This window comes from Trichechus manatus, unplaced genomic scaffold (genome assembly GCF_000243295.1).
Source record: "Trichechus manatus latirostris isolate Lorelei unplaced genomic scaffold, TriManLat1.0 scaffold00034, whole genome shotgun sequence".
Classification (NCBI taxonomy): domain Eukaryota; kingdom Metazoa; phylum Chordata; class Mammalia; order Sirenia; family Trichechidae; genus Trichechus; species Trichechus manatus.
Window position 1 is genome coordinate 14,940,065 of NW_004443970.1, and position 13,555 is coordinate 14,953,619.

Sequence of the window (13,555 nt, forward strand, 5' to 3'; positions counted from 1 at the left end):
TAGGAGACCTCTGCATGAATCTCTCCTCGCTCTCTGTTCTCTGTCAGTTTTCTCACTCCATTTGGTGCTTGGCTGAGTTCTTTATCTCTTCATTTGGTGTTTTAGGGTTTCAGGATTGCTGTTTTCTCTTTTTGGCTTAGTTTTTCGAATCTTTGCTGTGGAGGGATGTGCGGTGCTTCTGCCTAGAGCGCCATGTTGCTGGAAGTCTCTGGTTTGATCATTTTTGAGCAGAAGGGTGGGGGGAAGCCGAAAGACATTTCCTTTTTCTCATTGAATTGTCAAGGAACTGCTTTTATCTTTCAAAAGATATACAAGTGACAACCACATTTAGTTTGCTTTCTAGTATTTTATATCTATTTGTAGGAGGAAAGTCCATGTAGCCAGTAACCCTGGAAGGCAGACTATTTAACCAATGTTAGCTGATACCTACAACATGCCGGTCACTGCTGTAGACTATGAAACACAAAGATGAGCAAAGTTGAAGATCCTGCCCTCAAAGGGCCCAGCAATGGGGGAGACAGGCAAGAAATTAAATATAGAAAAATGCTATATTCACCAGCCTAATAATTTTATAAGGAAATATTTTTTAATTAAGAATTTTAAGTGCTTCATAGCAGAAAATACACTAGATTGTTCATGAAATGCTGTATATATAGAGCTAGTAGAGTGAGACGTGTCCTGGATATTCACAGTTAAAAAGAAATATAGTGATGTCATTCATATGATACAAAGTGGGTCAGAGATAATAATAAATTTAAATCTAAATGCTGGAAGAATAAACCTACACTAACTCTCGTAAGATATGAAGACTGTCATCTTTTATTTTTGTTAGGAAAACTGGATGTAATGTATAACTCGTCTACTTGCTTATTATATTCTGAATGGCTGTGCTTGGCTTTTCCCAGATGAATAAAATTATTCCTTATTTTACTTTATGATTCCAGTTTCTCTCTTTAAGATGTGTATAATGGAAGCAAGGTAATGCGGGGGATACACTTTATAGGGAGTTAGGGATGATGCATCTTACATATGAGCAGAAATTCCCAGGAGTGTCATGATAAAGGAAAGCAGATGATGGAATGGGGTCAGCAAGGACAGGTGCCTGGAACAGCAGAAGAGGCTGTATCGAGGAAGCCTGCCCAATGGAACTGATGAGCTAAGTTGGAAGGACAAGCATAAGTTGGTCAAGAGAATAAGGGCTCAGGGATGGGAAGGAGTGGAGACTGAGGCAAAGGCTGAACAGAATGTATCAGGCCTGGAAATGAAGGATGTGTTTGTAAATCACCTAGAAGACAGAAGACAAAATGGAAGACCCAACAGGTAAGTCTGGGCAAATAGGTAGAAGTCAGATCCTGACAAGTCTTATGCAGGATGCTAAAGAGTTTGGATTGTCTTGTAGAAGATAGGATGAGAAGCCTGTTATGGATTGAATCATGTCCCCGGAAAAAATGTTTTGAAGTTCTGGTCCCTGTTCCTAATATGATCCTATTTGGGAATGGGGTATTTCTGTTGTTATGTTAGTGAGGTTATACCAGTGTAGAGTGGGTCCTAAACCTAATCACTTCTGAGTTATGAAAACAGCAGAATAAACAAAAAGAGACACATGGGGGAAGAAAGATGCTGAGGATTGCCTACAAGTAAAGGAACACCAAGGATTGCCAGCAGACACCAGAAACTAGGAGAGAGGCTCACAGAAGGAATCAGCACATCTGAGACCTTTATTTGGACCTTTAGCTCTAGAATTGTGAGAAAGTACTTTTCTATCTTTTAAAGCCACCCACTTGTAGAATTTCTGTTATGGCAGCAAGAGGTAACTAAGACAGAATCACTGAGGAACTTTAAGCAGGGAAATTAAATATCAGATCTATGTTCCTGGAAGCAAGGAGTGCAATAAAAACCAGTTGCCCTCAAGTCACTTCTTACTCACAGCGATGCCATGTGTGTCAGAGCAGCACAGCTCCATAGGGTTTTCAATGGCTGATTTTTTGGAAGTAGATCTTTAGGCATTTCTTCTGAGGTGCCTCTGGGTGGACTCGAACTTCCAGAATTTTGGTTAGCAGCCGAGCATGTTCACTATTTGCACAATCCAGGGGCTGCAAAGGAGTGCAGTAGGAGCTATTTACTCAGAGCCCAGAGAGTAGCCAGTGAAAGTTTGAAGTGCAGTAAAGGCCTTGGAGTTGAAAACGAGAGAAAAAATCAAAAGGTATTAAAATTAAATTGGCACAATGACATTTCAACAAAAAGGAAAAATTAATCTGTGCATCGTCAGCTGTCTGGGTACAAGGGCTCTTAGAGTCAGAATGAAAAAAAAAAAATGGTGTGGCCTTCTGAAGTGTGAGTTAGTCAGCAGTCCCAGGGACAGAGGTACCAGGGGCAGACAGAGTGTCAGCAACATGCAGATTCTAAGCCAGGAACCTCGGAATGTCTTCTTCCATAACTGAACCAAGAAAGCTTACTTGGAAGAGTAGAAGCTGGCAGTGACTGAGAAGCAGGTACATACTGAGAAGTCTGCAGTGGTCAAGGCAAGGGCCCGTGGGTTTATTCAGATGTGGAATCAGCAGTTAAGGGAGGTGGGGTATGGTGTGAGAGCATCATAGGTCCCAGTCTCCTGTAAGGTTTCTTCACTGAGGGTACGTTATGATCACCCCATTGTAATAATTGTGTTAGTATTTGCTGTACTTTACCAACAAGGGCAATTCCAGCACAGCCCTAATTTAGCTATAATACAGAATCCAAAGCTTCCAGATTATTTAACAGTAACTTTTATAGTTAGTTTGCAGAGAATGAGTACAGCAAAATCTATTAGTGATTTAATTACTTGAAATTACTTAAGTAGCAAACTTACCATCAATTTCCTATAGCACACTGTACTCAATTTTACATGTACGTTCCATCTGGTGTTAATTCTATGGGACCATGCTTAACATTGCTATTATAGTATTTATGTAAAATACCACTAATTGTGAAGAACGTTGATTAGAATTTGGAAAATTAGTTGTAATGGTTATATATGATAAGCATGTTGGTAAAATGTCTTTTCCTTCAAAGGCAAACTAATGGCTATATTAACACATATTAAATCAAAATTGAATTTAAAACTTGGCTATGCAGTTATTTCTCTAAATTGATTAACTATCTAGATTGTCTCCAAACAAAAAAATAGAAATGATTAGGCAATGAACACATTTTGAGTAGCAAATGTATTCATGTACAAATACAAATACAGTAGTACATGTGCAGTAGTAGTACATCCTGATTCTGAGAGACAAGGAAACGAAAGTTTTCCACTAAATTTTCAGAATGGATAAGGCAGGATGAGCACTGAATTCAGATACGACTGGATTTAATTCCCACCCCGCCACCAGTGGCTGTGAGACCCTGGGCAGGGTATTTAAACCCGCCGGGCCTTAGTCTTCATGTCTGTAAAACATCAGCAACCAAAGCTACTTGTAGGATAATGTGAGCATGAAAAAGTAATTATGTCACTAAAGGGCTTGCTTCAGTGCCTGGCACCAAATCCGCACTCAGTATTTATTAGATGTTAACCACTGCAGATATGACTTGGGAGATTTTTCAAGCAAATGACTCTGCTCATCTCATTCCTATCACTGAAAGTATTCAAGCAAAGGCTTGATGACTACTCTATTGGGAATGCTATGAAAGATAATCCCTCATCTAATTATAGCAAGCACATATTGTGTGTCAGTCATTGTACTAACTTCTTAAAATTTATATTAACAATAATAATAGCTACAGAACAGAAATGTTGACATTTATTACTCATTATGAGCCAGATACTGTGCTGAGTGAATCATATATGGATATGTTTAATACTCATAACCAGTTGCTGTCCAGTCAGTCCCAACTCATGATGACCCCATGTGTGTCAGAGTATAACTGTGCTCCATAGGGTTTCAACGGCTGATTTTTCAGAAGCAGATCACCAGGCCTTTCTTCCAAAGTGCCTCTGGGTAGACTCAAACCTCCAACCTTAAGTGTGTTAACTGTTTGCACCTTAATACTCATTTAAAAAAAACAAACCAAACCCGTTATTGTCAAGTCGAATCTAACCCACAGCAACCCTATAGGAGAGAGTAGAACTGCCCCACAGGGTTTCCAAGGAGCAGCTGGTGGATTGAACTGCCAATCTTTTGGTTAGCAGCTGAACTCCTAACCGCTATGCCACCAGGGCTCCTTAATACTCACAGGTACTATTATTATCCCAAATTCACACAGACAGAAAGTAGCAGAGCCAGGATTCAAACCCAGGCAGTCTGACTCCAGGATGCATCTGTTAGCAACTGTGTTGTCTTACCTGTGAGACAGGTTTAAGTCCATGATCTCTCATGTGAAATCTTCAGAGCTAGCTGAGATAAATTCACAGCCTTGCAGACACTCTATATTATCTAATACAGAAGGAAGTCACTATGTGTAGCCCTCACTTAAGGAGTTGGGGATTATTTTCCAGTTTTGAGTGTGAAGTATCTACATAATTTATTTGAGATTCTTCTGCACAAGAGATTTCTTTCTTCCCCTCCATTTATTATTTTATGCAATTATTTACTTATATCAGTATGGACTCATGGATTTTTGTTGCACGCTTTGGTTCATAATTCAATACTATTTCTTATTTTATTGCTCAAATTGTTCCAACTTTGCCCACTAGGAGCTCTTTCAGTTAGCTCCTGTGTCTCTCTGACATACCCCTATCATTTTGGCTTTTTTTTTTTTTTTGAGCGCTTCCTTATTTTCTGGCACTACAAGATACTCCAGATTCATCTCTATCTTTCCTGCCCCAGTCCTAGAATAAGTCAGTCTCCTCTTTGGGGGAAGTAATAACGTCAGTAAAGGGCTTGCATCAGTGCCTTGCACCAAATGCACGCTCAGTGTAACTGCTAACCATTGCAGTTAGTTATGAGTTAGGAGAGTTTTCTAACAAAACCAATTAATAATGGCACTCGTCATCTCATTACACAGTTAGCTCCCTATCATTGAAAGTATTCAAGCGAAAACTCGATGACTACTCTGTCAGGAATGCTATGAAAGATCTCTATGGACATTCCAGAAATCTTATCTAATCTAAAAAAGCCTCAGTCTATAATACAAAGACAACAATATCTACTCCCTTTGATGTGTGAGGATGAAATAAATAAGGCCTGGAAAGTGTCTAAGACAGGTTTGGCACACATGTCGACAAACTGTAATCATTATTAGTATTAAATTTAAGTATGCTAGGGCTCTTTTGCCTAGTAGTAACACTTCCTATCCTAAAGAAGTAAGTCAAAATGATGGAAAAAAGTTATAAAGAAATGTTCACCACAGCATCATTTATAGTAAAGAATATTTAATTTATATATACAATAGAGAAATAGAAAATCATGATATATTCATATGATAAATTAGTCTTTTGAATTTCAGACTGCAACCATTAGAAGGTAGTGAAATTAATTTAGAAGTTAGAGACACACATTAAAAAAAATTAAATGGAAGAGAAAGAGAAAGGAAATATCAGAGTATTAACTTTAGCTTCTGGTGCATGAACACACACACATAACACATTCATCTGTGTACTGAATTGCAGTCTAAAATGAAATTCTTATTGTGGCTTGTGGTTCAAAATGTTTGAAAGCCATTCTGATGGTATTATTAGATTGAACCATGTGAAATTACTAATTTTGGTAAATATTGTCAAATAACAGCAATTTCATATGGTTCCACCTAATATGTAGTCATTTAAATGATATCATAATGTATTTTCAGCAGTATAAGAGAATGCTTGTAACTTTATTCAGACTCACTCATCTGGAAGAAATTGAAAATGTCAAAAAGTTTGTTCCTTGCCCCATCCACTCCCCAAAGGTCGCAACTGCACAGATGAATTTCACAAAACCTTTAATGAAACAATACTTTCCATGTTATTAAACTGTTCCAGAATATAAAAACATATATTCTGGAAATTTCCAAATTTCCAAAAAGAAACAATAAAAAGCTAACGGTAGTTTTACAAAAAAAGACAAATATACCTCAATTTCACTTATGCAATTAATGCAAGACCCTTCAATAATTATTAAAAAATATAATGCACTAAAAGAAAGGAAAAAAATATATGTGCACATACATATACACACATCAAATGGGATTTATTCCAAGAGTGTAAGGATGATTCAATATTAGAACATCTAATAAAATAATTCAATAATTCATTACACTACTAAGTCTAAGGAGAAAAATCACATTATCATCTCCACAAATTCTGAAAAGACATTTGGCAAAATTCAGTCGCCAGTTTGATAAAATCTCTTTAACATGATAAATGGCAGCATTAGGCTTAAAGGAGAAATATTAGCAATATGCTCATTAGATTCAGGAACAAAATAAGAATATTATTGTTATTTAATAGCATTGTTCTGGATGTATTAGTAAACACAATTAGAAAATACAAAGAAATAAAAAAAATAAAAATTAGAAAGAAGTAAAATAAACTCCATTTGCAACTGATATAATTTCATACCTGAAAAATGCAGTAGAATCAACTGAAAAACTATCATAAAAATAGGAACACTCAGTAAGATGGCAGAGTATAAACATTATACAGAAATAAATAGCTTTCATATATACAAACTAAACTAGTTTAGATGGTATAATAGAAGAAAAGACCTCATGTGCAACAGCAAAAGAAGACTAAAATACTTGGAAATAAATGTATTCAGAAATGTGAAAGAACAATTCGTGAAAAAAAAAAAGTCTAAAACATACCTGAATGTCATAGGCTGAATACTTTCCTGACGAAGATTTCCACATTCTATTCATTGGAACCTGTGAATATGATACTTAACATGATAAAAGAGAGTTTTGCAGATACAAGGATTTTGAGATGAGATTATCCTGGATTATTTGGTTGGGCCCAATGTAATCACAACAGTCCTTATAAAAGGAAGGCAGGAAGACTGGAGTGAGAGAGAAGAGATATGACAACTGTAGCAGAAATTAGAGTTATGTGCTTTGAAGACAGATGATGGGGCCATAAGCCAAGGAATGCAGGTGGTCTCTAGAAGCTGGAAAAGGCAGGGAAACAGATAGTCCCCTAATACTCCCCGAGGGAGCTCAGCCCTCCTGATGCCTTGATTTCAGCCCAGTGAAACTAAATTCAGATTTCTGACCTCTAGAGGTACAAGATAATAAATCTGTGTTGTTTTAAGCCACCAAGTTTGTGGGAATTAGTTACAGCAGCAATAGGAAACTACTTCACAAAGTAACAAAAAATGACTTGGACAAGGGAAAGGCATCCTGTAGTCTTGAATAGGAAGATCTGTCGTCATGCAATTGTCAGTTCTGCTGAGGTGAACCTGCAAATTTACCTTGAAAGATAGAAACACCCAAACAGGATTTTTTTTTTTTAATTATTACTTTAGACAAGAAGATTCAAAAGGTGAAGTAGAAAATTAAAACAGAAAAATAGCTGAAAGAACAATGAGGGGGAAATAGCCCTGATACTTACTGTAAAATATTAAAACAATGTGGTAGAAGTACACAGCTGAACAGATACAGTAATAAAACAAAACAGAAAATCCAGAAATATAAGCCAATACTTTAAAGAATTAAGGATATGACAAAAGTAGCATCTGAAATCTGTAGGTAAAAATATGGAGGTATTTACTAAGTAACGGTGAGAAACCAGGTAACTATTTAAAAACACTGGTTAAATTCCAAATGGAAACAAGATTTAAATGTAAAAAATAAACCTCAAAAGTACTAGAAAAATCACGGGGGAATCCTTTTGTAACTTAAGCGTGGTTTAAAATCCAGAGGGTTGTAACCCTTGCTTCCATCATTTGAGAGGTTATTTAATCAACATTTATGTTTTACTTTTTTAGAAATATCATATCAAATTATGTTTTTATTTCTTTTTAGGATTTCATCAAGGGTCTTTCCATTTTGCTCCGAGGGACAGTACAAGAAAAACTCAACTGGGCATTTAATTTGTATGACATAAATAAAGATGGCTACATCACTAAAGAAGTAAGAACTACCTTACCAACACAGCTATCCCTTGGGCTATTTTTATTTATTTATTTTTACTTTCAAAATATTACACAATTGCTATTATTCATTTGAAATTTTTTTCAGAAAATCCAAAATATTTTATGTGGTGGTAAGGGAAGAAGTAGTCTAATAAAAATTTGAAATGAATAGAAATAATTTATGGTGAATCTCCAAAATAAATATGTAATACATAGGATTACACCCTTGTTTCCTAATAGCACTTAATACTGTGAATAGCATACAGACTGTGATTGGAATCACATGGGAAGAAAATGTATTATATCGTGTTAGAATATTTGGCCTGAAACCATTTTCCCCATATAATGTGGTCCATATGGAAACAGACACAATATTATAAATCATACGGATGGCACAATGACCTGGTGTTGTGTGGGAAATCACCTTGATGCAATGGTGGAGGCTCCAAATACACTTCTAGGCAGGCTATCCAAGAGGACACAGAACAGAAAGGCTCACAAACCAAATTAAGATACTCAAATCACATGGTTTGTTAAATCAATTTAAAGCACAAAGTGAGAAGCAAGGGGAAAGAGACGGGATAAGTTAACACACTTAGGATAGGGTGCAAGTGTGGTCAGAGAACCACAGAACATGAATCCTGGGAGTGCTCAGTGTTCGTATGTCAGGTCTTTCTCTCTGCCTCATCAGCCTTCCCAGGAGTTGTTTTAAGCAAAAGGCCCACAGACAAAAGATACCTTGGGCCAATGACATGTACTTGCTCTATCGGAAAGACACAAGGACGAGTGTGCCTGGCCACAGCTATAGCTTGTCAGTTAGCCTAATAAATACCCATGGGTGTTACTGCGTTTCTTGGGTAGAGGACTCATGGGGTCAGAATGAGTGTCACTAACAGATGACCTCATGAATATTAAGTGTCTGCATATGTTTAGCATATTCTAAATATTTAGTGCATCTTGTATAATTAGTATATGATAAACATTTAGTACCCAGGTGCCTCAGGAATATTAGATACCTCTTGGTTCTTCTATCCCTTTCTACCTCTTTCAGTGTTTAACACAAACATGTTCTACTTACTAGTCTTACACAATAACGTATGACATGAATTCTACCTGTGTCTAACAAACTTCTTGCTACTTATCTGTACTTAAAATATCTTAAAAGGTTTCTCCTATGGTTTACAAACTACAAGCTTATTTATCATTTATAATAAAACTGAATATTCTCAAATACAAATGTATACTGCATCTGTATTATCAACTTAATCCAGGGGATTTTTTTATGTAGGGACCTTCAATAAAAAGAAAACAAAGGTGAAACAATATACCTGAATGTCCTCTGTAATCAGATAATTACTATTTTCACTTTCAGAAGAAGGGAAATGACAAGGCAAAACTAGATGTTTTTCTCAGGGTTAAACTACTTTGACTGGTCTGCATGTGTGACTTCTTTGGTTAAAGTTATAGTAAGAAAATGGTAGTGAAAATCCTAATGAGCTTTGTGACTTGTCAATCAGTTTTAGTATAATTCCTATGGTATGGAGTTTTCTTCTCATTAAATGGAAATTGGTATCAATATATAAGGTACACAAAATCCAATAAAACAAAGGCAGTCTATGAGTAGTCTGTGGAAATCCAAATATTAACCAGAGTATTATGCTAGATAATGGGAATTTGCTTCATTTTGAAACCAAGATTAGAGGTGATTCTTACATTCTGATTCTGCTGCTTTTAATTCATAAAGCTGTAGGTTTTTCCTCTGGCACAACCACAAGGCACCTGATGAAGAATCAAAGAAAAATAAAAAATTTGAAATTGGGAAAAATCTGTCAACGCTTCTCAGTATATTTCATGAAGCCTCATGCAAGTGCCTTTTACTTTTCAGGAAATGCTTGATATCATGAAAGCAATATATGACATGATGGGTAAATGCACATATCCTGTCCTCAAAGAAGATGCTCCTAGACAACACGTGGAAACATTTTTCCAGGTAGGAATGAAAACAGAAATCAAATTTTCCTGATGTTTGCAAAACATAGTGATTATCCAAAAGAATACAAAGAAAATAATTTTTTATTATTAGGGTCAAAAAATAAAAAACTTACCATCCTACTAATTTAATAATTATGGTCTTAAATTTATTATAAGACCAATTACCACAGTCATTGAGCACTCACTATAGCCTAGAGAGAACACAATCGAGTGAGACACAGCACATTTCATGTATTTTTTTCATTCAATTCTCACAAGAACCTAATGAAGTTATAAATCCTCATTAGTCTCATTCTGCAGATGAGGAAAATAATGCTCTGAAAGTTTCAGCAAATCACCTGAGCTTTCATAGCTAGAAGGCAGAACTGTACCTAGGGCCCAAGAGAACAGCCTAAAAAGAGTCGGCCATATTCTCTCCAAGAAACAGCTAGTTTGTGCTATGGAGCAGTTGCTCCTCACAAAACAAAACAAGCAGTCGCGCTTTCTTTTCATCAGTTTCTGCTCATTTGTTTCAGGTGTGGGAGTATCCAAATATAAGTCTGAATAATTTTTTTTTTCTTCCTGAACAGAAAATGGACAAAAATAAAGATGGGGTGGTTACCATAGATGAGTTCATCGAAAGTTGCCAAAAAGTAAGTAATGATAGTACTATCATTTTTGCTTTCATAGTAGCTATACTGAGAATTGTTATCTGTTGTTCTTAGTTGCTGTTAGTTCTGACTCCATATACAACAGAATGAAACATTGCCCAGTCCTGAGCCATCTTCATGATTGTTGGTTTGCTGGAGTTCATTAGTGCCTTCCAACCTAGGGGGCTCATCTTCCAGCATTGTATCGGACAGTATTCTGTTATGATGCATAGTTTTCACTGGCTAATTTTCAGAAGTAAACCAGGCTTTTCTTCCTAATCGTACTCTGGAGACTCTGTTAAAACCTTGTCCACCATGGGTGACCCTGCTGGTATATCACAGCAACATGCAAGCCACCACAGGACAACAAACTTGATACACGGGTGGTGGTTTGCCAGCCAGCCACTATGAACTGAGTATCAGTGCTCAGTGGTCTAGCAAAATATAAAGGTCATATATGTCCAACTTACCATTTTGCACAGATAAGCCTACCACTATGAAAATAAGCACGAATTCATGGATTGAATCAATCAACATTTATAGAGTGCCAATGCATGATGCCTTGGCGATACAGAAGTTACACATGTACTGTTTTTCTTCTCCAAATCCTTTAGACAGTATTCATCACTGCATATAAAACATGTGTGATATTTGAATTGTTCTTTTCCCAGATTTAGCATATAGCATGTATATTATGTTTATCTCCATAGAATTAGAATTCCAGTATCATATCTGATGTCTTAGAGAAACACCATATTTCTTTAGTGTATGTGGACAAGAAATAGCTGTTTGGCTGAACCCAATAGTGGTCTTCAGTAGCAAAGAATGAAGAGCAGAAAATTCTCTTGGAGGAGAAATACAGGTTTGCCCATCATTTGGTGGGAGACCAGTATTAGCTTACCAAAAATTATTTGACTTGAGATGTGGATAGAATCACAAGTAAATAGTTTTTAAAATAATCATGGGAACAAAGAAGTTTGTTGGTGCTTCAGCTTTCCTGATGCCTGCTTCAGTTTCTCAACATTTCAACGGGGTGGTCTTTGAAAAATTAACTTGGTGACATTAACCTGCTTAATGGTAATGTGATTTGGTTTCTATCAGTGGAAGCCATTCATCAGTTTGCCCCCATTTACCACTACGATAACCAACTCACTAGGTGCCATTCATTCACATGCAATCACCAGGTGCCCCTATAATGCCCAAACTCTGTTCCCTTAGGTCTTTTCTGAGGAATATACCAAACTGAACAGCCCCTGGGCAATTTATTGACTGCTGCCAACAAATTCTTTCTCTGGCATGAAGAAACCATTTTTAAAGGCCCCACACCTAACAACAAAGGCTCTGCAAAGTTAGCCATAACTAACACAGAAAGGTGTGATTATAGCAAACATGTTTCCCTCTCAACACTACCATCTTGCATCCTATGCCCCAACCTCCAGTCCTCATGGAATTAACCCAAAGCTCACACACAGACCCTGTTTCCGTCTACATTTATAAAAGTCTCTGTAATTTTGTCTTTGATCTACCAAGAAGGCCAGAATTGGCATTTGCTCATTTTGACTCACTCCCTGCGTCCCCCTAGTTTCCATTCTGGCATTATGATTTGAGAAATATTCTCTATTATCACCAAGCCACATTTAAATAAATGCATAAAGCCTGGTCAACCCAACAAAACAAAATGGACTGTCTCCACTTATCTATATGGAAAAAGGATAGGACGGTATTTGAGCTTCTGGCATAGATGATTGGCGGGGGAGGCAGTACTTGGGGGCAACAGTGTACTTTTCATTGCAAATATGCTTAAGTCAATGTCTGTTTTTCCCTTACAGGATGAAAACATAATGCGCTCCATGCAGCTATTTGAAAATGTGATTTAACTTGTCAACTAGATCCTTAATCCAACAGACAAATGTGAACTATTCTACCACACTTAAAGTTGGAGCTATCACTTTTAGCATAGATTGCTCAGCTTTACACTGAGGCATATTATGCAAACAAGCTTTGTTTTAACATAAAGCAATCCCCAAAAGATTTGAGCTTTCCAGTTATAAATTTGCATCCTTTTCATAACGCCACTAAGCTCATGGGATGTTTTAAAAGTCATTTCATACCCTGTGGATATTCAAACGTAATAGAGCCTGGCATAGTCTTTTTGATTCTTTAGCCATGGGATTATTGAGGCTTTCACTTACCAAAGTGATTTTAAAATAGCAGTGTTTTTTGCTACACATTTGTATGGATTCAGCCCCAGGATTTTAAATGGTTTTCTAAAATACTGGCATCTGCATTTAATTTCCAGAAATTAATTTATTGTTTGTATGCTATAATCCCGTTTATGTACTGTAAGTGAACAACAACAAAAAAAAGGTGACAACTGAAATTATCAAACACATAGTCCCAGCTTCTATGGATTTGCTGCCTTATGTTAAAGACTTTAATTTACCTGGCATCTTTTATAACATTAAACAGTTTACAAGATGTCAGCATATGTCTAATAATGCCTATTTAATAAGCATTTCTTAGTTTTTTCATAATACATATTACACCCAAGGCCTACATAATCTATATAATTTTGGACTTGTTCCATTAGAAAAACTCATTGCTGATGAGGCAATTCCGACTCATAGCGACCCTACAGGGAAGAGCAGAACTGCCCCCACAGGGTTTCCAAGGCTGTAAATCTTTATGGAAGCAGACTGCCACATCTTTCTCCCGAGGAGCAGCTGGTGGGTTCGAACCGCTGACATTTTGGTTGGCTGGCAGCCTAGGGCTTTAACCACTGTGCCACCAGGGTTGACTATTTTATACTGTATCATTAATCAAAGTCCAAGGTGTGAAAATAAAGCAAGGATGTTTACAAGCATATGCAAAGGGTCAAGATGTTAGCCCTCCAGTATATGTTAATGCTTAAAA

At 36.7% G+C, this 13,555-nt stretch overlaps 1 protein-coding gene across 7 annotated transcripts in view; it reads left to right on the forward strand.

The window, feature by feature from the left end:
• Window positions 1-13,226, forward strand: part of KCNIP4 (potassium voltage-gated channel interacting protein 4) — a 1,128,609-nt gene extending 1,115,383 nt beyond the window's left edge. For 5 of the 7 annotated variants that reach the window (XM_004375143.3, XM_004375142.2, XM_004375141.3 and 2 more), the window contains exons 5-8: window positions 7,912-8,019; window positions 9,907-10,011; window positions 10,583-10,645; window positions 12,472-13,226. In XM_004375143.3, the coding sequence (XP_004375200.1) occupies window positions 7,912-8,019; window positions 9,907-10,011; window positions 10,583-10,645; window positions 12,472-12,519 (324 nt within the window). In that variant the 3' untranslated portion in view covers window positions 12,520-13,226. The remainder of the gene's footprint in view (window positions 1-7,911; window positions 8,020-9,906; window positions 10,012-10,582; window positions 10,646-12,471) is intronic. The other 2 variants (XM_012555192.2, XM_012555191.2) reach the window with 1 other exon arrangement.
• The last annotated feature ends 329 nt before the right edge of the window (window positions 13,227-13,555 follow it).